The sequence below is a fragment of the Rhynchophorus ferrugineus genome, unplaced genomic scaffold (genome assembly GCF_030347505.1).
Source record: "Rhynchophorus ferrugineus isolate W39M unplaced genomic scaffold, kcgeb_rfMv2 rfM10, whole genome shotgun sequence".
NCBI lineage: Eukaryota > Metazoa > Arthropoda > Insecta > Coleoptera > Curculionidae > Rhynchophorus > Rhynchophorus ferrugineus.
This window is the reverse complement of record NW_027472589.1, coordinates 4,133,225-4,160,372: the sequence shown is the minus strand read 5'-3', so window position 1 is coordinate 4,160,372 and position 27,148 is coordinate 4,133,225. Positions and strand designations below refer to the sequence as shown.

At 35.8% G+C, this 27,148-nt stretch overlaps 3 protein-coding genes across 4 annotated transcripts; 1 reads left to right on the top strand and 2 right to left on the bottom strand.

Annotated features, from left to right (window-relative positions):
* Positions 1-2: 2 nt before the first annotated feature.
* LOC143203658 (sorting nexin-14) lies at positions 3-4,821 on the top strand. Of its 2 annotated transcripts, XM_076415912.1 has the most exons (16): positions 3-189; positions 239-503; positions 556-729; positions 786-988; positions 1,040-1,359; positions 1,701-1,978; positions 2,036-2,094; positions 2,250-2,288; positions 3,029-3,251; positions 3,311-3,495; positions 3,559-3,689; positions 3,746-3,884; positions 3,938-4,113; positions 4,167-4,331; positions 4,385-4,563; positions 4,616-4,821. In XM_076415912.1, exons 1-16 carry the CDS (start codon positions 77-79, stop codon positions 4,679-4,681), a joined length of 2,715 nt encoding a protein of 904 aa, XP_076272027.1. In that variant the 5' UTR covers positions 3-76; the 3' UTR covers positions 4,682-4,821. The 2 variants fall into 2 exon arrangements, with proteins under 2 accessions (XP_076272027.1, XP_076272028.1); XM_076415913.1 differs by lacking the exon at positions 2,250-2,288.
* A 14,586-nt stretch (positions 4,822-19,407) lies between these two features.
* On the bottom strand, positions 19,408-21,180 carry LOC143203661 (potassium/sodium hyperpolarization-activated cyclic nucleotide-gated channel 1-like). Its single transcript, XM_076415916.1, has one exon. It carries the CDS (start codon positions 21,154-21,156, stop codon positions 19,480-19,482), a length of 1,677 nt encoding a protein of 558 aa, XP_076272031.1. The 5' UTR covers positions 21,157-21,180; the 3' UTR covers positions 19,408-19,479.
* Positions 21,181-22,835: 1,655 nt separating this feature from the next.
* Positions 22,836-24,641, bottom strand: LOC143203660 (potassium/sodium hyperpolarization-activated cyclic nucleotide-gated channel 4-like). The gene has a single exon (XM_076415915.1). The coding sequence runs from the start codon at positions 24,606-24,608 to the stop codon at positions 22,884-22,886; it is 1,725 nt and encodes a 574-aa protein (XP_076272030.1). The 5' UTR covers positions 24,609-24,641; the 3' UTR covers positions 22,836-22,883.
* Positions 24,642-27,148: the final 2,507 nt, after the last annotated feature.

Here is a 27,148-nt window from a genome sequence, read left to right as displayed (position 1 = left end):
GTGTGACTAAATAAAACAGCTGTTTTTGACATTTCCTCTATATCATGTAAACAAAATCATTCTATAATCGTAAAATATGAATTACACTGATTTTTTGGATATTTTAAGTCTAATTTCCAAAGATAAATATATAAGATTATCCGTGGTAGTGGTATTGTTAATATCAAGCACACTATTTTTACTTTTAAGGTAAATACATTTACTTGTCTAATACTATAACTTATATGAGATATTCCAGCTACGTTTCTGGACTTGTTATATTGCTTTGTTATGTTTTGGGATATGTTGCCGCGTTATGCCTCATTCACTATCAGTCCTACGCGGATTGTTACATGGAAAAATTTGTTAACTTATATAGTTTACGGTATACAATTAAACAAAAATTGAAAGTATCCTGCAGTGTTTGCGATGATCTTACATGTCAGAGACACCAAAGCACAAAAAATGTTACACCATGGAAAGGAATTGTGATCAATAAAGAACTAAATGAAGCAATTGAACATGTTGGTATCATTATACGTGAGTGGATATTCATAATAACACAAACATTTGTAGTTCTATAATAAAATCCTGAGTACCTTTGTGTCATCATGGTACAATCAGTTTTCTGACAGTAAGGATTTTCTGAATGAATTGAGATATTGTCTAAAATATGCCAGTGCTACTTTATACAATCGTTTTTTTCAAATTGATTATATCAATTTGATTACAAACAAATTGGTACCACAGGTAAAGTTTTTAGATTACGCTGAGTACTATGATTGTTTTCTAAATTAAATGTTTAGGCTATCAAACACATTGATGACTATCTGTATATGCAGCAAATTGCTAAACTAAAAAATGTTAAATTTAATGAAGTTGTGGTGGAGTACTTGGGAAGAAAGCTCCATCCTGCAACAACTAACAGGAAGAATGAGTTGGAATACCTACAGCATCTCAGCAGTGAATTGATCAAGGAACTTTTACCTCAGCCATATACAAAATGCCCGTAGGTTTTTTTAATTTTTAAAATTATTGAAATGCAATGAGGATTTTGTAGGAATTATACCATTCTTCTGAGGGAGCTTCTGGCTGGCTGGGTTCTGTTACCCCTAATGGACGTACTCTCTGATCCAAACATCATAAACTCCTTGGTCATCATAGCAGTCAATTACAAGCCAAACAGGTCATCTAGAATCCATCATCCTCCTAAATCAGTTGAATTGCTCAAAGACTTCATTACCATTGGTGATAATAGTAATTCCTCCTTCTCCATGAGCATCAACAAGATAAAAAACAATGTGGATTTGTTTTATGCTTTTATGCAGTTTCTGAAGAAACAGGAACAGGTCCACATGCTACAGTTTTGTCTGGATGTTGGTAAGTAATGTGTAATAATCAACGATATATTTTCAATAGCTTTAAAATAAAATTATGTATCTTCATTAAAATCAAGTTAGCTACGAATGGGAATTATTTTATTAGTTTATACTTATTAGCCACTTATTAGTTTATAATGCAAAAATAGTTCCTAGTGCCTAGGAAAGATCCAGGACACACTGTTGTTTCTGTGGAATCATGCTTACTTATAAAATATGAACTAAGAGAAGTACTAGCTAGACTATATAACATTCAAACTTATGAAAGTAGAGCCAATTATATAGAAATATTATGTAAATTGAAGAGACATATTGGACAAGTTGTTATCATCACTCTTTCAGACGATTTCAACACGAAACTGCTCACGCCCGATTTAACTAAAAAACAACTAGAGGAGCTTCATTCCCAGGCCATGACGTTGTACAAGGAGTACCTACACGAGGAATCGTATAACTTTATAGGATGTTCGCGTCAGATATGCGAGGAATACAGCGCCCTCATCAAAGATATCTATACCGTTGCCGAATTAAGAACGTCCAAGCCTCTCTATCAGGCTTACGAATACAACTTGAGCTATTTGGAAACGGTCTGGTTGCCCCAGTTCTTCCACAGCGACGAGGTGAGGACGCAATTTTAATTCCGCCCCCTCCCGTACAGTTGATTTGTTTGTTTCCAGTTTTATAAGTATATTTGTGGTTCTAAAGTCACCGCAAAGTACCAGAAGGCTTCGATAAAGTAAGTATTCTGGCGACGAAATGTTACTCTGATCGCCAGTCTTCCATTCGTTCTGCTTTACTACAAACACTGAAATTGTTAGGACTGTCGTTCAGTGTATTATATTTTAACTAACCGTATCGTTACTAATAAACATTTTCTTCCTACTAACACAGAACTAAAATGGTGGCTTTTGGGTCTCCTGTGAAAGATAGGTAAGTATCGTCATTAATCTTACCATATATTAAGTAATTTTAACACATCTCCAACATCATTTAATTTAATAAAATAATCATTGTTAAGGTTTTAAAAGTAATCATGTTGGCGATAATGGAAGTTTGGTTTCTTACAAGATTCCTCAGGTTACAAGATTACAAGATTCCTTCCTATGGGGTTCCCTGAATGTTATAAAAAGACGAAAAGTTGTCTGGGCAGGGTCTCAAGTGTGTTTTTTTTTTTTGAAGAGGCACGATCAGTATCGATTTGCCTAATATGCGATGTTCTAGCTAACCCGGCTTCCAGTTGTGCTATAAATGACATACAGCATCAATCCCTTATCAGTTTTAGTTTTCAATCAGAGCTTCACATTTAATAGGAAAGTGTAGAGCTAATAAAAATGATCGGAACAATTGCATTCCTATGTTTATTGATTTTATTTTATGCGATTTCATACAGCATCAACGAAAACGATATGGTACTTGATCAATCATTGTATGGCATACAAGTGAATGATGAATGTGGTAATAGATTTCTTACAAACAAAATGAGCAGGCCCATCTAGTTCCTACAGGTTCTTCGCTTTACTGCTTTCAGATGATCTGCTTTTATTTTTTCAAAGTTGTTTTGAATCCAATTTTAGTCATTTTTTTTATATATGGTACTTGAGATTTAGTACGCCGGTACTAGGAGATTTCGTAAAATCATATTGTTAATTGTTTCAAAATCGATATTTTAGAAGCAAGAAGTACTACGACCAATCAAACTTCGGTGCAGTGTCGAAGATAAGCAGCGGTATAGGCAAAATCAAGGGTGTCTTGAAGACGACGACTACCGTGGAGGGCGCCCTTGATCCTCTGGACACCTGCTCCATGGAGAACGGCATTTCCGAGGACATGATATTATCCGAAGCGTTGATGAGGGACCTTCGAGGGTGGAAAGTCACCATACCGACGCACAGAGTACGTTTTCGTAGGAAAATTAGTTGCCCATTATGTAAAAATATCTTTCTGGGTAACAGGTAGGGGCGGCTAATAAAGTAATCTATTTCTGCTTGAACGTCCTCCACGTGGACGTTACAGCACAGAACAAAATCAATAACTGGATCGTTTGGAGGAAGGACCAGGACTTTTTCACGTTGAAATCGAAATTGGTCGAGTTCCATGGGGAGGGCGAGATTTGCGACTCGCCGCTTCCTTCGAGAAAGTAATATTATTTTTTGCTACTATTAAATCGGGGATTTACTGACGACAAACCTTCTCCCAACAGGGCAGGAGCCGCTGTGGAGTCTCGCATGTGCAAGTACGAGGATTTTATCATGAAACTGTTACAGAAACCCAGTCTCCGAGGCAGCGACTTATTATACACATTCCTAACGAGCGATGCTGATTTTACGTCAGGTATCTCAGGTGGAATTACTCAAAACTCAACCTCTATACTTCACAATTGATTTCAGTGATATCGAACTTGGCTCCAAACTCCGATATCGGTAATATTTACCAATCATTCGCGTACAAGCTGAGAAAGGAAAAAGGCCAGCACCTCGACAGTTTCATGACTACCTTTTTCAACTCTGTGGCTAAACAAAAACCAGAGTGAGTACGCCATTACCGGTATAATATAACACTACTATTTTTCTCCTCACCAGAAAAGTAGATATAGCCGAAGAGGGCATAGAACTGAGCACCACCAAACGTCGTACACCCAGGACATTCCACAACGAGGTCTTCAAAGACAATTTTGGTGTTTCGTACAAGCATTGTTCAGAAAGCTCCAGCAGCAGTTTCAGCCCAGTTTTGTTTTCAGAGTGTCTATTCTATTTATGTACGTATTTCCATTATTATAGCAAAACAAACAAATCACTTCTACTTTTTCAGTTAAAAATATATTCAGAATACCACTGGGGTTATTGAAAGTTTATGTAGCCTTGTGCAGTGTAGCCCAACAACTAATCGATCTCTTCGCTAAAATACTGATCGAAAAGAAACTGAAATCAGGCTTGAGTGAATCCAATCTGGCTTACCTCATTGGATTATTGGAAGGTATCCTCCTCCGTTGCCTTAGTTATTTCACATAATTAATGAGCGATTTTTAGGAGTGATATTTGATCATCATATCACTCATACTCAACAAGAATACGAAGAAAGAAGAACCAGAGCTTTCAAGGATATTAAGTTCTGTCCTGGATACCTGGACAAGATGCTGGGTTGTGGAATTAATGAGGGTTTGACGACTTTACTGGAGATACTCCAAAACCCACATTATAACAAACAAGTAAAGTACAAGACATTTTGCTCAATTGGTCTTACATGTTATGTTATTCCAGCTGGCTTACAACTTGCTGGATACCGTGATGCTTGAAATGTTTCCAGAGTTAGTTGGCGAGGAATGAAATTGCAGCACGCACTGAACCTACTCCCAGTATTTATTGTATAGTATCTAGGATTTTAGTGAATTAAAATTATATTAGTATTTTCTATATGTGATATTCTAACTTTTAAAATAAAGTCTGAAACTGTTGGAGCACTTTAACTTTTGTTTTTAGCGTGATAGTTTTCCTGTACGTCCCTTGGAAGTATTCTATTGATAACAGTAGTTGATGTTATACTGATGGTTATTGTATATATAAGTTAAGTCTTGTATTGATAAAAAAGAAACCGAAATCGAACTTAAATGAATAAACTCTGGATTGTGTTGTTGATGGATTAATATATACATGAAATGATTGATATTGGAAGTGATATTTAATAATCGGATAACCAATAGTCAATGGATATATGAGCTAAAGATAGAGTTTTTAGGGATATTTAATTTTTTCTTGTGGACTTGGATACTTGGACATGATGGAATAATAAGAGTTTAACAACCATTATAATATACAGAGTATAAAAAATCGGTTGGTTGGTACTGTTTGTCGAAAAAATAGTCAAAAAATACGGAAATACTGAGAAGTACTACTTATTCTGTGAAAATAGTTGGCTATGAAATTCAAGAATATACTGAACGTTAATTGTAATTAATATTTAGTGTAAACTATCTAGAATTTAGTACATCATGTATGTGATTATGCACTTGATATTTTATTGTATTGCTTATATATGCACTTGAAGTTATACACTCACATCTACATAGGCGTCACAAAATTGTATTATATTATTGTGATTTGAAGAAGTATCTGCTGTTGCATAAGTTAGAGAGGTTGCTAAGTGTCTACGATAATGGAACAATAAACAAATATCTTTTGTTTTATGAAACCGTATATAAAGTAATTAGGAATCAAGGACATTACACTTTAAATAAGTACTTTTCTGTAACTTTTAATGTTGCTACACTTTTTTTAATAATTGTATTAGAGTTTGTTTGTTCCATGCCTAATTTTTTTAGTTAAAATATAAACTGAAAAAAAGAAATTTCACAAGGACGTGTTATAGGAAAAAAGGTTAAACTTTAGGATGTTCAATCCTATCCTACGTGGAAGAACTCTCAAGATCTATGAATGCTTCGCAATCCGGGACTATTAGTATAGCAGATTGACTTCTGGTGGTAAATTAACTCTGATGTATCAAGTGCTCAGTTTCTATCAGAATAATGTTATTTCACAAATGTTTATATAACAGATATTATTTTTAAAAAACCTGGGAGGAAGGTATTTTGTATCAATTACAATAAAACTATTATTAAATTAACTGTTTATGACTTTCAAACAGCTAAATTATTTGTAATTTGTAGTATTTTGAATATTAACAAGTTTACCAATATTGAAAAACGAATTACTCAAAATGGAAATGTGGGATCTCTAAAACTAGGGCTGATACGTATTTTTTATGTTGATACTGAATTCAACGTACGACAACATATGAGAATAGAGAAACATTTTCCTTGATGGGCAGTGTTATTATAATGAGGCAAGATGTAGGTAGGTGAAGTGGGCCTTGATAATGGGGAACTGTATAATTTACATTATTAGCCATCCGTATGGTCATTGTTGGGACTGATACTGAATGTTAATGTATTCCGTGAGTGATAAGGCACATTTTTCCAAGGATCTCGACGCTGTACACTCCCAAAAAGACGTTTAATTTCTTAGACAATCATCCGATAGCATATTTGCCGATTCAATAAGCGCCGAGGCCACTAGTATACTGTCAACAGCGCGCCGGACCGTGGTCAAACAAACAGCTTCTTCTCTCTGTGTGTGCGTGTGGTACGAGCGTATGTAACGGCACGGATTGAAGCATCCATCGCTAATTGTGTTGACTTATGCGCCGGCATGACCATGCACCGGCCCACCTCGCCTACGCTAAAAGAAAAAACAAACAATCGGTACCAACAAAATGGCGTCCGTGTTCCGGGTACTACCAATCTTTTTTTTCCTCTCGTCCGGGGTTCATTATTGTTGCGTCTCGGCCGATTAGCGTTCACTTTGAGTCAATACTGCCACCACCATGCTGGCTGCTGCAATGAAACCAATATCACTGGTCGATATGTTTGTTTTTTTTTGTACTAGTAAGAGCTTTGGTTGTATTTCGTCGATGTGTACAATGTCTACGAGTGCAGTAAGTTTTATGCATCATCTTTAAGACTTTTTTTTCTTTGGCAAGAAAATAATTTCGGTTCTCTATGCAAGAAAGAATATTTGCCATTTTCTGATGAATTTTGTACGAGGGTCACTATTTATACTTCGGGAATAGGAAAAAAAACAAATAGTTAAGCTGCGAATAAATTTTTATTGTTTTTCAAAGTACTCGCCACGATGATCAATACAGTTTTGCATTCGCTTAAACCAAGTTTCAAAGCATTTATTCCATTCCGAATGGGGTATCTTCAAAACATGATTTTTGAACGCTTCAATAGCTTCTTCGGGCGATGAAAATCGTTGACCACGCAGTTTATTCTTCACGGATGGGAACAAAAAGAAGTCATTGGGTGCCAAATCAGGGCTGAACGGCGGATTACCCATCAATTCGATGTTTTGAGTGCTCAAATAGTCTCTTGTTTGAGCCGATGTGTAAGAGCTCGCAATGTCATGATGAAGAACAATCCGGCGTCTCTTATTTGTTTTCCTTATTTCACCGAAGACTTCTGGCAAACAAATGGTTGTGTACCATCAATCAAAATTTACTGTTGTACGATCCTCTAGAGGCACTGTTGCAATATGACTAGTTTTTCCGAAGAAACAGGCTACCATTTTCTTTCAAGTGTTTCGTGCGCGAACAACTTTTGTTGGATTTGGTTCATCTTGGAATACCCATATAGTCGACTGCTGCTGACTTTCGATCTCATACGAATATATCCATGATAAACGTCTTTCGAAGCACCGCGAGTGAATTTCTTAAGCATTTCTTTGCACCAATCGACACGAGCTTTTTTTGAGCGATTGTCAAATTGTGTGGGATCCAATGCGAACATAACTTTCGCACAGCTAAGTGTTCATGTAAAATCGGATATATGCTAATGGAAGTAATGCTAAGAGATGCCTCAATCTCACAATAGGTGACATGACGATCTTGCTTAATCATTTCGCACACAGCATCGATGTTTTCTGGCACAACAGCCGATTTTTGACGACCTTCACGATACTCGTCGGACAGCGAACTACGACCACGATTGAATTCACCAAACCAGCGATACAGGGTGGTTTTTGATGGAGCTTCATCGCCAAAAGTCAAATTAAGTTGATTGATGCACTCTTGTAGTGATAATACACGTCGAAAATCATAAAAAATCATCGCACGAAAATGTTCACGATTCAGTTCCATTTTTTTGCCGAGAAACTTTCAACTAAATATAAAATAAACAAATAGCGTCCGTGCGACAAAATGTTTTGAGTACGTATATCGTCAAGAATGTCAAACTTTACGATGGAACCGTCAGATGGACTCACATGACAACAGTGTTGCCAATTCCCGAAATATAAATAGTGGCCCTCGTACTATCTATCACGTTCTGATCTATATTTTTATGTCATTTTAGTTCATGATAACTAGTAGAGAAATATACTGTATCAAACATAGATTTTCTCGTTTTCTATATCCGCTGAGCTAACAGAAATTTCAATAATTCGGTATTTTCGATTTCTCTGAGGCTTTAAGAAATTGTAGGTAAACCTTTAACTTTACGTCTCATGTAAGACGTTTTCATATTACAATAAGGTATTCCACAGGATAGTGTCTTGGGACTATTCCTGTATCTTCTCTATATTGCTGATATCCGAACAACAAAAGAAACAGTACTTGGAAGGCTGTAGAAAAAGTACAAGTAGCACTCAATAAGACCTACAAATGGACCAGAGACTGGGAAATAGAGCCCAACAGTTCCAAATCAATCAATAACCCAATTATATCACTTGACGGGTGCCCGATTCCTCAAGCAGAATCAGCTAAACACCTCGGGACACATCTCGATGGTAGGTTAAATTGGAAACATCATGTTGAACAAGAAACAGAGCAGATTAGACTCAAAGTCAAGAAACTGTACTGGTTAGTCGGAAGATACTCTCAACTTGGCCTAAGATCAAATATATTGATTTATCAGTCAATCATAAAGCCAATTTGGACCTATGGGGTTGCAATTTTGCAAAACAAAGTTCTACGATTAATTACCAAACCACACGAACTTGTTTAGTGTATAAATGTGTGTGTTCTCAGCTTTAGCTTAAGAAGATTAGTTTTATTTTAATCTGGGAAATACATATAATAAATTAATTAATTAAATTAATACTGAATAAATTCAAATTCATTCAGTATATATATATATATTGATAAATAAATTATATTTCTTATTATATTGTTTTATTTTCTCTTTTTTTTTCATTTCAAAATTGTTTCAAAATCAAATATGTTTATAGAAAGTTCTTCATATTACGATACAGGGCAGTGTTCTTAGCCCATTGTTATATCTATTGTATACAGCTGACCTACCGACCTCAAGAAACACTACTGTTGCAACATATACTAACGATACAGCGGTTTTATCACCACTCGAGGATCCAATATCAGCCACAGGAAACCTCCAACTTCATCTTAATAAAATCGAATTGTGGTTGAAAACGTGGCGTATCAAAGCAAATGAGACAAAATTTACCCATGCTACATTCTACTTTTATAGAAGAACATATCCCTCTGTAAAATTGAATAATCATGAACTTCCGCAAGCAGACAACGTTAAATATCTGGGAATGTATTTCGCTCGATATTTGACATGGAAAAAACATATAGTGACAAAACGCAAACAGTTTGGGCTTAAACTAAACTAAATGTATTGGCCGATAGGGCGTAAATCTAAATTATCATTAGATAACAAGGTTTTGCTGTATAATCAATACTTAGGCCCATCTGGACCTATGCTATTGAATTGTGGGGTACTACAAGCAAATCTAACATAGATATTCTCCAGAGGTTCCAGAATAAAGTATTGCAAGTCATCGTTCAGCGTGATATCGACATAAAATCCATAACGAGTGTGATTGGGAGTGTTAGTGACTCTGAAATACTATTAGTGAATCCTAATACACTCGCCAAACAGTTAAATATGAGCGATGACAGTGTAGGGATACTTAGGCTCAAACGCAAACTACCATACGAACTAATTAATAGACACATAGAGTGAGATTTAATAATCTAGAATAACCTAGAATAGTTTTTAGTATAAGTTAGGATATACTTCAAAATAAGTTAAAATAGTGTCTAGAATAAGATTTAGATTATAAGTTGTATAGCAGATCACTTACTGAAGTGATCTACTACATGTCAGGATAGTTATATTATATCACTGAAATCATACAATAATACTTATTACCCACGGGCAGATTGTTGACGTTCTAGGAGATTAATAAAAAAATTATGACGTTTAATATATTTTAGAAGATGAATATACCATTCATATATCGATAAATAATTAAATATTTTTTACTTTTTAGTTTTTCCTTTCCAAATTATTTAAAAATTAAATACTTTTATAAAAGATTCTTAATATTACATGTTTTATATTATAGGAGATGAACGCTGTTCAAAAGCATTTTAACTTGTGTTTTAAGGAAACTTTTCGGTTAATTAGTGAATTCAAGCTAATTTATTCTCTATTTATGTTGTATTCTTCTAATATACGTATAATTTGCAAGAACTAACAACGTCGTAACAGATTACAAAAACAATTTGTAGTTTAGTTACTAACAACTAGTAACTATATATATATATATATATATATATATATATATATATATATATCCATATATATACATATATATAGATATAAACCTCCAACTTCATCTTAACAAAATCGAATTGTGGTTGAAAACGTGGCGTATCAAAGCAAATGAGACAAAATTTACCCATATGACATTCTACCTTCATAGAAGAACATATCCCTCTGTAAAATTGAATAATCATGAACTTCCGCAAGCAGACAACGTTAAATATCTGGGAATGTATTTCGCTCGATATTTGACATGGAAAAAACATATAGTGACAAAACGCAAACAGTTTGGGCTTAAACTAAACCAAATGTATTGGCCGATAGGGCGTAAATCTAATCATTAGATAACAAGGTTTTGCTGTATAATCAATATTTAGGCCCATTTGGACCTATGCTATTGAACTGTGGGGTACTACAAGCAAATCTAACATAGATATTCTCCAGAGGTTCCAGAATAAAGTATTGCAAGTCATCGTTCAGCGTGATATCGACATAGAATCCATAACGAGTGTAATTGGGAGTGTTAGTGACTCTGAAATACTATTAGTGAATCCTAATACATTCGCCAAACAGTTAAATGTGAACGATGATAGTGTAGGAATACTTAGGCTCAAACGCAAACTACCATACGAACTAATTAATAGACACATAGAGTGAGATTTAATAATTTAGAATAACCTAGAATAGTTTTTAGTATAAGTTAAAATAGTGTCTAGAATAAGATTTAGATTATAAGTTGTATAGCAGATCACTTACTGAAGTGATCTACTACATGTCAGGATAGTTATATTATATAACTGAAATTATATAATAATACTTATTGCCCACGGGTAGATTGTTGACGTTCTAGGAGATTAATAAAAACATTATTACGTTTAATATATTATAGAAGATGAATATACCATTTATATATCGATAAATAATTAAATATTGTTTTACTTTCTAGTTTTTCCTTTCCAAATTATTTAAAAATTAAATACTTTTATAAAAGATTCTTAATATTACATGTTTTATATTATAGGAGATGAACGTTGTACAAAAGCATTTTAACTTGTGTTTTAAGGAAACTTTTCGGTTAATTAGTGAATTCAAGCTAATTTATTCTCTATTTATGTTGTATTCTTCTAATATACGTATAATTTGCAAGAACTGACAACGTCGTAATTTTAAATTCTTCTCCGCATACTGGGATCCTCCAGAGTTAGACTCTTTGTTACAAAAACAATTTGCAGTTTAGTTACTGTTTAGTAGCAGTGGTAAAGGCGAAAGGACGGTCCTCCTATTGTTGCGAAAGCCGCGTATTCGAATAATGCTAGGGCATGGTCGTAAATGTATGTTTGTGATTGAACATTATAACATTTTAAAAAGCTTGAAATATAATATATAAAGCCGTAAAATCATCGAATTGCATGCTAAATAATGGCCAATAATTGAGATATCAGTCAACGTTACGCCGAAGCCAGATTAGTGACCTAATTAGTTCCTAAACGGATAGATAGATTCGTCTTTATTCATTGAATCTCTTCCCCCAAAAAAGCAATTATCTCGATCGGTACCACTACCACCACCATGTTGGTTTCGGGGAATCGGCGTCGACAGGTACGGTACCGCGCGTTAGGAACCACCCATTTTTCGGTGCGGCTTCAATTTCGATTGTTTACCGTCTATATTAACGGACACATTAGGTTCTCAAGTGGGACCGTAAAACGATAGCTTTTTATTTGGGTGCTAAGCGGTACTTCGGCCAATAAGGCAGGTTCTTGACCATGATTGAATGTAGCCGTTGGGACAGGTATATATTTTAAAAATATTAAGTGAATGACAATGAATTGTTATATATTATATAAATATATATATATATATATATATATATATATATATATATTACTTACTTATTACTAGTTACTAAGTACTATTTATTCTTAGTAGTTCCACAATAGACATAAGTATTTGTTATGTTTATATTATATATAACAGGTCAATTGAAAAATCCCTGGCCTGACGGCTGACCGGCATACATGGCGCTACTAGAATTAAATCCATATGTTTTTAGTTAGCCCTAACCCTCAAAAGATGCGTGTATAAATTTGACAGCTGTCGGATCATCAGTTTGTGAATTATAACATTTTGAGTGAAGCAACTTTTGTTATTGTGAAAAAAATGGATAAAAAGGAGTTTCGCGTGTTGATAAGATATTGATTTCTGAAGGGAAAAATATAGTTGAAGCAAGAACTTAGCATAAATGCCGACTTTCCGAACACTGCCCCAGGAAAATCAACCATCAAGGATTGTTATCCTAAGTTTAGACGTGGTGAAATGAGCACCGTAGACTGTGACCGTAGTGGACGCCCAAAAGAGGTTGTTACCGACGAAAACATTTTAAAAATCCACAAAATGATGTTGAATGATCGTAAATTGAAATTGAACGTGTACATCACATCATTCACGAATATTTGGATATGATAAAGCTCTGCAAAGTGTGTGCCGCGTGAGCTCACTTTTGACGAAAAACAACGCCAAGCTGATGATTCGAAGCAGTGTTTGTAGATGCTCAAGCGTAATAAACCCGAGATTTTGCATCTATATGTGACAATGGATGAAACATGGCTCCATAATTTCACTCCAAAATTTAATCATTCGAGTGGACTGCACCCGATGAACCCGCTCCAAAGCGTGGGAAAACCCAACAGTCGTCTGGCAAGGTTATGGCGTCTGTATTTTGGAATGCTATGGAGTAATTTTCATTAACTATCTTGAAAAAGGAAGGACCATCAACAGCTACTATTACATAGCGTTATTGGATCGTTTGAAGGACGAAATCGCCGAAAAACGGCCGCATTTGAAGAAAAAAGAAAGTGCTGCGTTACCAAGACAATGCACCGTGTCACAAGTCAGTGAAAACGATGGATCCATGAATCCATAAGTTGAGGCCTATTTTGAAGCAAAAGACGAATCGTAATACAAAAAAAGGTATCGAAAAGTTGGAAAGTCGCTATAATCAGTGTATCACCCTTGAAGGGAATTATGTTGAATAAAATAAACAAATTTTGCCAAAAAATGTGTTTTACTATGGTAGGCCGGGGACTTTTCAATTGACCTGTTATTACGCGCTCATTACCGAAACCTTGAAAAACTAACGATGATCTCTTAGTTAACCGAAGAGACCAGGTGTAATTTTTGGCATGGAGACGGCTACGGTCCAGGCCCGAGGGCGAGCTGCCGCCGAAATGGCAGGAATGCGCTTAACAGCCTCGCAGGAACCACCTCGGACGGTCGCCGGTATCTATTCACGATGCAGAAAAGTACTCCGACCAACCTAGAATTATCCGAACGATTTGCATCGAATTTATATGGCAATTTTTCCTATTAAAAAATACCGAAACGCCAGTAATCGGTGTGTGGGTCGGTGCTGCCGACGTTTTTACCCATTAACTCGCGATTATGATGATTATCCGCCAGAAATCGTATTTGGTCGCGTCGCGAACGACGAAAAACCGTTAGTTCACCATCTAGTTGAAGATATAATTCTGATATACGTTAACATCAACTTGTTTTTTGCGATAAATACCATAGGCCGTCTGTGGTTTAATTTCAACAATTAAAGAACATGTCCTTTTATTTCATACACATTTAACAGTGTTATTTTGACATTGTCAAATCCTCCGAGCCTGAAAATCCGACCTAAATGGATCGGGATTAGTTTAAAGCACAAAATATTAAGAACTTAGAAGGGTAGGGAAGGATTTGCCGCTAGGTGGCTCGAGGTATAAATTTGGTAGCAAAGCTGAAATTTGACACTTTCTGCTTTCAGAAGGCAGGGGTGTGCAACTCCAATGGTAAGTAGTGGGGCAAAGATTTGCTTAGTTCAATCATTGGCGGCGCTGCCAACGTGAATTTGATTGGTTAGTTAAAAATAGTTATGTAGAAACCTGTAAGGAAAATACTTTGCTTTGATTGGTCTCCCATTTCGCCTGATTACTTTGTGACGTCACATTTATTGGCCAATAGTATTTAAATGAAAATCAAATATAATTTATAAAATTAATTTATTAAAATAAAATCCTATACAAATATACGTAAGTGTAAATAATATTAATATATATAAACAAAAAGCAAAAAAAAACAATTATGAACTCTATTCTAGGCAAAATTAAAATATCTATAATTCTTCTATAACGCCTTCCCGTATTTGTTTCGTGCCATCAATTTTATGGGATCTATTAGAGTTCTAACTTATCTTGATATATTCAAGGTAAACTTTAAATCCTTCCCTGTCGATATTACATTATTAACTTCATTAAACCAAAAATTCAATAACACCTCATAATAACTTTTAAAATTTGGTTCAAACACTAAAAATTTATGTGTTTTTTAAAGATATTTAGGTTTTAGAGTATTTAATCTGTGGAACTACTTAATATAGAATGTAGACAAATATAGCATGTTGTCTCTTTTTCAGAAGTTTTGTTAAATAGTCTGAAATAAGACCAAAATACAATATTAGACTCTCGTTTTTCTCAGAGCAAAGTTCTCTGGAACTGAAAGTATACACTCAGCTGGTGATTTAACAACCACAAGTGGTAGTAGATTTCCCGTTAAAAAAGAATATAAGTTATCTAACATGTTCATCTTCTTCACAATTTTCTCCGGGAGAATGATGTGAAAAAATTGAAGTGATTATGTGCCCTTTTAAAGATTTCTCGAACATACTAGGTGAAGGATGCTGTTTCTACCACCATGACCTCCAACTTTCTACCTCCAATAGATCCACAAAATTCTTTAAGCAATCTTGGCTAAGATTTGTTAAACAAATGTAGTTATTTGTAAATTTAGACAAAATAGATTTCTTTAAGGTAATAAATCCCCTAAAAGTAGCAATTAAATTTTTAATTGATGGCACCGTAACAAATATTTTCTTATCAAGGCAATCAAATTAAAATATACAATAGCTCTACTATAAAATTATTAAACACCCATTGTTCTAAAAAGTTAAAGTATTACAAATATTTTAGGGATATTTTACAATTAAAAGTAGTATTTATTACTACTATCCAGTTATGTTAATTATTACCTTCTCGTTAGACTTCTTTATGTGGAGACATCACACTGACAGCATACGAACAACTTAGTAGATTAATTGAATTTTATTGCTACTAACATCTTCATAAGTAGGTTTTGATTTTCTGTAAACAAACAATATATAAACAGACATGTAGTAGATATATAATTTTATATGTACCTGATAAAAACAATGTTGGATATGCATTTACCCTAATGTCTTTTCGTGAAGGAAGGGTACCTAAATTTTTCACTAAAATGTCCGTGACAGACACCATGACGTTGATATATTTGCATTTTGGTTTATCCAGATAACTTACTACTATTTACTTGATCAACCCACTTTTGGAAAGGAACGAGATCATTTTTTGGGAAACGATCTCTAATTTCCATAGTAGATTTTTACCCTGGTACACTACATCTTTTACTACACTGATGCATTGTCATCAATTTTTATATTACTACTCCATAATAATTAATGTAAAACAGAAAATATGTATAACGTAAAACGAAGATTTCTTGATCTAAACAAAAACACAAAAACCAAAACGTTCAAACAACAAACTAAAAAATGGTAACCCATAGAAAATGCTGTTTTCACATAATTTGATCGGCCAATCAGGTTCCATGTTAGTGGCGGCACCAGGAATTTAAACTAGCCAATCACAATTTGCGATCACAGCGCTACCGTTGATTGAACTAAACAAAACATTTAGTGTTTATTACATGTAGTGTATAGTGTACGTGTGTTTATATTTTGTGGAAATAATCAAAAACTTACTGGATATTTTGGACTTTTTTGGTAATTCTGTTTTATGGTTCTTTTTTAGTTAAAATGATTTGTTTAAATCTGAAGACATCTCAGGTATTGCGTCCCTGGATGTAGTACCATTTCAAATAGAATACCCAGCTTTCCTATGGATCATGCTCTATGTCAGAAATGCCTTTAGCAATATATAATGAGAAACTAATGGGAATCTCTTGTGAGGTCTTAAATTAGAGCAAAAGGGCTTGTAATGTACATTTTACACAGGATAATTACAAACCGAAATGTAGAAGAGAATTGCTTAACAGGGATACGGTTTCCAGTTGTTATTTAAATTGTAGGTCTTTTATAATGTTAATTATATGTAACTGATTTGTAAAATATAATAAGCCTCCATTTTAGCTGTGTTATAGAAGAAGGAAAACATTGATCCAAATATGTTAGGAAATGTGAGTTGGACAGTGAAGTTATTAAAGCCCGACGGTATGATAGATGCAATTTGACAAAGCCAAATTGAACTAAAACTCAGAGTTGATGCGGCAACATTGCGACGTTTTGATGTCACAAATTTAAATTACGTATGTAAAAAATAACTTTGAACAGACTATACACATGCTATACCATGGAAATATATCATAGTCAACTAGCGGACGAAAATACAATAGGCCCTCAAAAATTGTATTAATGTAACTATAAGATGTCCACTTCCGTTCTTGTGAACCCTTTTTTTTTTTTTAATTCCTATTGCCTTCGTCTTCGCGCGTTTTGTGGAATTAACAGGTACCAAATTGTGTAAATTAAAGGCTTGGACGCTATTTATTTATCGTGTTTATGGTGAAAATTAGCGACTATATCAGATCTTGAGTGGGACCGTAAAACGTCGCTTTTCACCATGGTGTTAAACGATTCAAGAGTGAATATGGCAGGTTCTTGTCGTTTCGGAACTTTAGGTAAGGTACCGCCTTCCAACAACAACTACCTCCATCATTGGCTAATGTATTATTCGAAAATTAGAACCTTTGAACCGTAATACAGTATATACTTATATATATTTTGGTCTTGAGAAATCAGCAACGTCCATAATGAATGAATGTTCTGATTCATAAATGCTAAATTCTAATCTCAAACATTAAAAATACACTGTAACTCTGTCGAAAAACACTACTTTTTTTTAATTAATATTCCAGAAAGTCAACAACAAATGGATGAAAAAGTTAGTTAATATTATGTTCCAAGCCTATATGAAACGCAGTCGAAGACACTGATGAAAGTTATGAATAAAATATTTTTAACAAACAAATTCAACCGAAAATTTATTCAAAAAATAAATAAGGTGTTACTAACTAAAAATGAAAAAATTATTTTTTACACAAAAAAAACATTTTGAAATAAAATATGTACAAAATTATCGTTGCAATAACTAAATAAAAATAAACAAAAACCTTACTTAACCTATCTACTACACGTATTTTATATTCTACTATATACACACAATCCAAACAGTTGTGTTAATTTCTATTTGTTTTGTTGGTAATTTAATTTTTTGTACATGTTACAAAATTATATTATTATTTGTATTGTTTAGGCTAGACACCGACTTCAAAATATTCAGTTAGTAGTAGTTAAATTAATATTACATATAGATAAATAGGTTTAGGTAGGTATTAAGCTAAATTGTGTGTATATAGTAGAATATAAAATACATATAGTAGATAGGTTAAATATGGTTTTTGTTAATATTTATTTAGTTATTATATGATAATTATGTACATATTTTATTTCAAAATGTTTTTTTTGTGTTAAAATTTTAAGTTTGATTATTATTTTATTCTTAGTGAGTTTCTTATTTATTTTTTGAAATCGGTTAAATTTTTTTGTTAAAAATATTTTATTTTCCTCTATTTAGTGTTAGATATTTATTCAATAAATTACGCAATACTATAATGGGTAAGCCAAGTAAAGGTGCAGCCCATATGAGGGAAAATAGGGATAAAGAAACAATGATTGAAAATAAAGAGAGCTTCAGGCCCCGGGGTCCGCTACCTAGCCTAGATGATTTGACAAATATTCTAACTAAACAACAACAAAAAGTTATTGTCCCCGCTGGGAATCGAACACGCGACCCCCGTTTGGGAACCAAACACTTTAACCATTACACCATAGAAGCAGTTGTTTACAATATTTCTACGAGGTCTTATATGCTATACTTAGTGCTTAAAAAGTAAACTGAATGGCTTTTGCACTGAACAACTTCCGAGTATCGGATTATTTTAGATAAAAGTTATGTGAAAACTTTGCACGTGCCTTTGAAATTTGAGCATTTCCCTCGATTTTCCCCCTTCACCCCAATAGATCCTGATTTGGTTCCAATGAGACCACCTCGGAAGTGCACTCTTTCGAATAAAAAAAGAATTTTCAAAATCGGTTCGTAATTGTCGGAGAAATCGGCGAACATACAATAAAAAAATGTATACAGCCGAATATAGAACCTCCACCTTTTTCTAAGTCGATTAACAATAGAGCAGGATGTATCCATCAATGAAATAAACATTTAATAAAAATTTAATAAACATTTCTTAAACTTTAATTAATTAGTGTTTGTATTATGGTCATTGATTTATTTCTATTATATTTTGTTTGTAGTAACATTAACTTAGTTATTTTTTTCTTGTTTTTCTGCTGAATATTTTTTATTTTATTTTAGTAGTTGATTCATTCCCATTGTGTATATAATTTTGTCATAGTATATTAAATTATATTTTCTAATTAACACTCGCTCTCGCGTTATGCGGCCATCGCTAATAAAATTTTACCTGAGTGCCGATAACGCTGTTATGCGTGACAAAAAAATACATTTTAAACAACATTATTAGTAATATTTTATTGTTGTAATGAAAAAAGACACAGTAAGTATTTGATCCCATAATCATCTAGTCGGTCTGAAACCAAAGAAGCTGAGTTTCCTGTTCGGAAGCTTGATGTAGGATATCATGAGAGGTTTCCTGAAGTTCATCATTGTTTACTTTTTTAAAACCGTGTCTGTCGTGGATTTTAGACCCTACCATAGATAAAAAATGAAAAGAATAAGCAACATCTACAGTATTAACTATATTTTGACATTCAACAAACAGTAAAATCATCAAAAAAATAACAGAACAACACGAAAAACCTTCCTAAGAGATATTTTCTTGGATTAAATCATTTCGACTATATAGTTTGGTGAACAACAGCTTCTGGTAAGCTTCCTCCACCGTCAAAATCTGACTCAACCTCGCCTCGGCTTCTTGTATCAGCACGTCGTAGATATCCCGGTTGGACAATATGAACCTCTCGAAATGCTCCTTCTTCAGCTTGTAGATCTTCGACATTTCGATGGCGGTTATGGTGGCGGTGACGTGGGTTTCCTTGAGGAGGAGCGACAACTCGCCGAAGTAGGCTCCGTCCTGCAGGTGGCAGACTTCCTTGCCCGAGTAAGTATAGACCGCGACTGTTCCGGAGGCCAGGAAATAGAGGAAGCGTCCCCGAGTTCCGCAGGAGACTACGACGTCGTTGGGACAATACACCTCCAGGATAAAGTTCTGCAAGATCGGTTGTATGGCCTCGTCGGTTAACTTGCCGAAGATCGTCACGTTAGTCTCTCGAAGAACGCGCAGGGTATTCTCCGTGATCTTCAGTTTCAAGCTGGTGGACAACAGCCTGTTTATATCGATCTGATTAAAGTACCGCTTCCTGTAGTAGTAATCGTGGTAATCGATCACCCTCTGTTGGATTTTAGTGGGTAGTTCCTTGTTCTTCATCCAGTTCGAGAGCTGGCCGATCATCTGTTGATACTTCATCTCCTGTATGTTCCTGTTATGCAAGGTGTGCAACAAGGTGACGCATATGACGATGTGAATGGTCTTCCCGACCGTATAGTTGAACATGTTGATGAGGGTCGACTCCCAGGTGATATAACTCTTGTAGGCGGATATCTCCACGCCGAACATCTGAGAGGACGCCTTGAAGAACGAGAAAAAGTACTGGGTGTAGAGGGGTTTCTCCAGGAGGTTGTTCTCCAGCACCCAGGCGTCCTTGTGGAGCTGTCCGGTGAAGTAGCTTCGGTACATGGGCACGGCGAACACCACGCACGCCAGTATATGATTGAGGGCCAGCACGGCGTAGGCCAGTTGGATCAGGAACACCGCCAGCTTCGTCTTGACCCCCTGGTACTCCAGGTTGCGACCGATCAGCGTCAATAGCTGGAAGACGAGCAGCAGTTTCAAGGCGGATAGGGCGTTGAACACCACCCAGATGCTCTCGGAACAGATTTTCTTCGAGCACACGAAGTACTTAGGCGCCGAGGACAAGATCTCCGCCCAGAATACCACGCTGGTGGCGTTTAGGCGTACTATACGCCGGAACTCAATCACTATACGGTCCTGGTGGATGTGTCCGCGAAACATCAGCACCAGAACGTTCAACCAGGATATCGTATCGATTAAATTGACCAGTACCGTGAAGGTAGGGTATGTATTGGTGGATAAGAGAATACGCTGGATGAAGGTCACGTCCACGCACTTCACCGCTATGGCGACGAAATAAAACAGACACCTCAACGTGTCGTGGTAGGCGGCCATCCGGCTGAGAGGATGGATGGTGAAGAAATTCTTCGAGTAATAATGGCGTTTCTTCTCGTTGTACATGGATCGCTCGCTCCGGAAATACCTGGAGCTGAGGGGGTTCGATTCCAGCAATAACGTCCAAGAGAACCAGCGGTACCGGCATCGGTCCCAGAAATCGTCCGTAGTCGTCTTGGGAGGGATGTGTTCCTTGTGGCGGATGGTACATCTGTGCTTGAATCTGCCGACCATTTTTACAAAACGTGTCACTGTACTGACGTTGCGGTGACAGTTACCATAGCCGTAACCATAGAATAGACAGACTTAGAGTGAGATCCTCAGAATATTATACAGAGGTTTAACTTAAATAGGCGAAACCGAAACCAATGCAGGATTATTGATTGGTTCGTTTCAATTGCCATACAATACATAAAGGCATTTAATTGGTGAATTTCTATTGTTACACGATTATTTTTGTACCTGATATAGACTACGTTCAGCATTTTCACAATTATTTGATTAGAATTAGCGCTGGGAAAAAAAAACTAGCCAGCAAAATAGTAGTTACTATTTTCAGTCAAATGCACGGTTCGATTGTTTTTTTTTCTACGTGATGTGAGTCGAAGATGTACGAATCCTTTCCTGTATAAATTGTGAGAGAGGAAGGGACGCAGATAATTGCTTGGGGCAGTTAATTTTATAAGTTCTTATATTTTCCAACGGTAGCATAAGCGAGACGGAGATGTACGTATTCCTTCACGTACTAAATTCAAGAAGAACAGGAAAAAATAATGACTGAATACTATTAACATGAAATTAATTATTTCATTTTAAACGAAGTAGAATTACTTTTATATTTGAATGTCCTGTGGATCTGTAAAAAGGAATGGAATTTTTCTATGGAATGGAGTAATACCCTATAAATGTTTTATCGTATTTTAATATGTTAATCGCTATTTTTAAATAATATCACTACATAGTATAAAACAAAGTCGCCTTTTCTGTCCCTATATCCCTATGTGCGCTTAAATCTTTAAAATTACGCAACGGATTTTGATGTGGTTTTTTTCAATAGATAGAGTGATTCAAGAGGAAGGTTTATATGTATAATACATGCATAATATACTAAGGCAACATTGCTAATTTTAGAGGTTTCTAACGTGATGTCGTAAATTAACCTATTTTTTTAGGCTTATTTAGCAATTAGCAAAAACGCTGCCTAACCCTACGAGTTAGATCAAATTAATGTACTACAGTATTGTACACCATAAAAAGGTCTACAAAAAAGTCCGCGATGGTATATGTTTATCTTTTAGGGATAACCCACATTAACCATTTTAATTGTTTACTTTTTACGTGAGAAAATGGCTTATTTACGAAGCTATTTTAAGCAATACGGCATTAATCCTTATCGAATTAAGTACCTTAAATACAGTGTGCAATTAATATAGATCAATATGGTTCCTTACAGCATGTAAATTAAACAAATATTTTCGGAGATATTACAAATTTAAAATTTGCGTTTAAAAATGTGTAATGTAATAAAAATTATATGAATTTAGATATTCCAACGATAGCAGGAAATCTTCATAGTAAGTATAGGGGAAGAGGAATTGTTTTACTCCAAATTTAATGCGTGCAGGCCAAGGGCAGTAATGAATGAACCAAAAATACTGGATCGATTTTAATCATGTTTTCATTGAGTGACATAGGCATATATATTTTATGCCCGTGCAAAGTCGGAGCGGGCCGCTATGTTTTTATATACAACGTTCATATTTTTTCTGTAGTGTATTTAATTTAGTATCAGCATTGCACCCGTGCGAAGCCGGGGCGGGTCGCTAGTTCTATAATAAATATGGACAAATTATTTATATAGACATATTGTTTAATGTATTTAACCACAACAACAATGAAAATATATAACGGACATAAAATACAACATTCTCATACTGAACTATTAATGAAACCTGAAAACCTCACTGAGGGACATCCAACAACCCGCTATACAAATTGGAGAACAGCAACTTCCTGTACGCCTCCTCTGTCTCCAAGATCCGTTTTAATCTGGATTCCGCCTCCTTCAACAGCACCTCGTAGATGTCCTTGTTGGACAGGACGAATCTCTCGAAATGCTCCTTCTTCAGCTTGTAAACCTTCGACGTCTCTATGGCGATTATAGTGGCGGTGACGTGGGTTTCCTTCAGGAGGAGGGAGAGCTCGCCGAAGTAGGCTCCGTCCTGCAGGTGGCAGACCTCCTTGCCCGAGTAGGTGTAGACGGCGACGGTTCCCGATGCCAGGAAGTAGAGGAAGTGTCCGTGACTCCCGCAGGACATTATGACGTCGTTGGGACAATAGACCTCCATGACAAAGTTTTCCAACACCTGCTGGATGGACTCGTCCGGCAGATTTCCGAAGATGGTGACGTTGCTCTCACGCAAAACGCGCAGGGTGTTGTCGGTTATCTTCAGCTTTAGGCTGGTAGACAGGAGCCTGTTGATATCACTCTGGTTGAAGTAGCGCTTGCGATAATAGAACTCGTAATAATCAACGACCCTCTGTTGAATCTTGGAGGGCAGTTCCTTGTTCTTCATCCAGTTTTTCATCTGCCCGACAACTTGTTGATACTTGATCTCTTGTATGTTCCTGTTCAGCAGGATATGGAGCACCGCCACGCAGATGAACATGTTTATGACTTTACCCACGACATAGTTGAACATATTGACGATGGTGGCCTCCCAGGTTAAGTGTCCTTTATACGCCGCGATTTCAACGCCGAATACCTGAGCTGATGCCTTGAAAAACGCGAATATGTACTGGGTACGCATCGGTTTCGACACCAGGTTGTTTTTCAGCACCCAGGTGTCCTTGTGGAAGTGTCCGACGACGTATTTCCGATAGAACGGCAACGCGAACACCACGCAGGCCATGATGTGGTTGAGGGTGAACACGGCGTAGGCCAGCTGAACGAAGAAAATAGCCATCTTGGACTTGACCCCCATGTACTCCATGGTGCGCCCGATCAATGTCATCAAACGACCGATCAGGAGGAGCTTGAGGCTCGCGATGACGTTGAAGAACACCCACAGAGGTCGGACGCATATCTTCTTCGTGCATAGGAAGAATTTCGGCGCGGAGGAAAGGATCTCCGCCCAGAACAGTACGCTCGTGAAGGACATTCGGACGATAACGGGAAAATCCGTGACCACAGCGCCGTGAACTATCCGTCCCCTGAACAACAGTATCATTATATTCACCCAGGATATCATATCGATGTAGTTCATCAGCACCATGAAGTTGGTGTAGATGTCCTTGTACAGATAGCGTCGTCGCGTGAACGCTATGTCTATGGCCTTGATGGCGATGGCGATGATGTACAGCACACAGCGGAAGAAATCGTGATAAGCGGCCATCCGGCTGAGCGGGTGGATGGTGAAGTAACTGGCGGAGTTGTAGTGGCGCTTCTTCTCGTTACGGCACGCCTTCTCGCTGCGGAAGTACCTGGAGCACATTGGGTTGGTCTCCATGAGGAGGGTCCAAGAGAACCATCGGTACCTCCACCGGTCCCAGAAATCCGGATAAGGTACCCTGGCGGGTATCTGTTCGGCGTGAAAGGAGCATCTGTGCTTGAAAAATTTCGCCATCTTCAGACTGTGACAGCCGCCCGCGACATTGACAACCGGGCAGGTGAGTAAAGGTGACATCAACAAGTAAAAAATATGTTTCTTTACGCTATACCATGGGGTATATATAGAGGTTTAACTTAAATTGGCGAAACCGAGGAAATGTTTCGATAAGACCACTTTATTGATTGGTTTGTTTGAACTATCCTACAAAGCCATTTGATTGGCTCATTTCTATAACGCGATTGTTCGTTTCAGTATTTTATAACGCCATTTTTGAGTGCCTGATACAGGGACATTTACTTAAGCAAATGTATCTTAACCGAAATAGGTCGGATTTTTTTGGCTCTGCGCATAGGGTCAGAAAAATTAATCCTTCAACAAATATGTTTTAAAAAAATACAATAAAACAAAATAAAATAATATAATTCGTAGGCCAACAAGTTGAGATTGATTTGATAGACTTAGATATATCATACATTTATTTTTTTTAAGTTAAAACAGGCACAGACTGAGTCAGTACGAAGGAAAAGGCGTTAAAGACAATTTTGATCATATTTGCTGGGAGATATGTTATGTTCTCAATTAGGTTTTAGGGGTTACAGGGATTAGTCACGTCACCTTCCTGCTTAGGCCACGAAAAACAATTTAAACAAATAGTGTTGAATACCGATATGATATAAATCTGGCGAGAAAAAAAAATGGCATGATATGCATGTTAAAATGCACTTTAAAATATATAAAAAAATAACATATGGGATTAAAAATTATTTATTTTTAAATTATAAGCGTGATTATTGAGATTTTAATAAAAATAAAAGCAGAAAGTTTAAAGACTCGCCCTGTTAAGTCAATTGCCCAATCGTTGCGAAAGAGTGACGTCATTTAACGTTTTCAATGTTTGAACTTTGACCGTTCCCTTGCTTCCAATAATATCAAAATTCGTAAAACAAATCATAGAGAACCAGAATTCGAAACAAAATATTTGCAACCTTAATATTAATTTAAAAGCTTCAGAATATGTAACAGGTCAATTCAAAAGTTAAAATAGGCCTCAGTTTAGGCGATCACATCTTCGTTCGACTAAAATTTCTTCCCAGCGAGCATTCTTTTGAGATCTGAGAACAGGTTCCAGATCTGGAGAATACTGTGGATGCCGAAGCAATTCGAAGCCCAATTCATGGATTTTTGCCATCGTTTTCACTGACGTGACAGTGTGCATTGCCTTGGTGAAGCAGCACTTTCTTTTTCTTCAAATGAGGCCGCTTTTCAGCGATTTTGTACTTCAAACGATCAAATCATCTTCAAACATTGCTCCGAATCTTCAACTCGTCATTATTTTTGATCAAAAATGAGCTCGCAAGGCACCCACCTTACATAGATCTTTTTCATACCCAAATATTCGTGAATGATATGATGTACACGTTCAGTTGATATCTTTAGAGTGTCTGCTATTTCATTCAGTTTCAATTTACGGTCACTCAAAATCATTTTGTGGATTTTTTAATGTTTTCGTCGGTAACAACCTCTTTTGAGCGTCCACTACGTTCACCGTCTTCGGTGCTCATTTGACCACGTTTAAACTTAGCATTCCAATCCTTGATGGTTGATTTTCCTGGGGCAGTGTCCGGGAACTCGACATCTGCCAAGTTTTCGCTTCAACTGTATTTTTCCCTTCAAAAAGCAATCTTTTATCAACACGCGAAATTCCTTCTTATCCACTTTTTTTCACAATAACAAAAGTTGCTTCACTCAAAATGCTATAATTCACAATATAATAATCTAACAGCTGTCAAATTTTGAAGGTTAGGGCTAACTAAAAAACCTATGGATTTAATTCTAGTAGCGCCATCTATGTGTCAGGCCGGGGACTCTTCAATTAACCTGTTATAATGACAAATTCAAGCTACAGAGAGTTAGATTAATGCTTGGATAAATCTGAGGGAAAACCACCGTCACTTTAACCAGCGTGAATTTAATAAATCAACTAAGCTCTGTAAAAAACATCCTCTAAAATCGAGCACAGATCTGCGGTTAATGAATGTATTAGCTGGTAATTATTTATGATATAATACATGCTTTAAAAGGTATTTACGCAGAATTAAAATACGGCTGAATAATGAGATTAATACTATTATAAATAATGTTAATAAATAAAAGACGAACGTTTTCTGATAAGCTTTAATATAAGAGCTTTCTAATTAGGATAGTATTTATGTCTTAGATTTATCGAAAAATAGAAGACGAATTAACTTATTCCACGACGATTTGCATTTCAATCGGTTTTATTAAAACTTGTAAAAGGTGAACGTATTCTAATATATATATATTTTTTTAAATGTGTTTATTGAGAAAAATTGGCATGATCAAAATATTTTCCATCATTTTCTGCAAGTTTTTCTCATTCTAGTACTCCGGCTAAGATAAAGACTATGTATATATTAAAAATATAGATATATCGGAGAATAAAAACTATTTTTAACAAAAAAATTGAACCGGCTTCAACAAATAAGTAAAGAACTCACTAAAAATTTAAAAAAATCAAACTTAGATTTTTAACACAAGAAAAACATTTTAAAATAAATTATGTACATAATAATCGTTGTAATAACTAAATAAAA

Bases quoted from the DNA above. Each gene is read 5' to 3' on its own strand.
- LOC143203658 (XM_076415912.1), top strand. From the start codon at position 77: ATGAATTACACTGATTTTTTGGATATTTTAAGTCTAATTTCCAAAGAT. The intron at 2,095-2,249 runs GTAAGTATTCTG...CTACTAACACAG, and splicing joins TACCAGAAGGCTTCGATAAA to AACTAAAATGGTGGCTTTTG. The intron at 3,885-3,937 runs GTGAGTACGCCA...TCTCCTCACCAG, and splicing joins GTGGCTAAACAAAAACCAGA to AAAAGTAGATATAGCCGAAG.
- LOC143203661 (XM_076415916.1), bottom strand. From the start codon at position 21,156: ATGGTCGGCAGATTCAAGCACAGATGTACCATCCGCCACAAGGAACAC.
- LOC143203660 (XM_076415915.1), bottom strand. From the start codon at position 24,608: ATGTCACCTTTACTCACCTGCCCGGTTGTCAATGTCGCGGGCGGCTGT.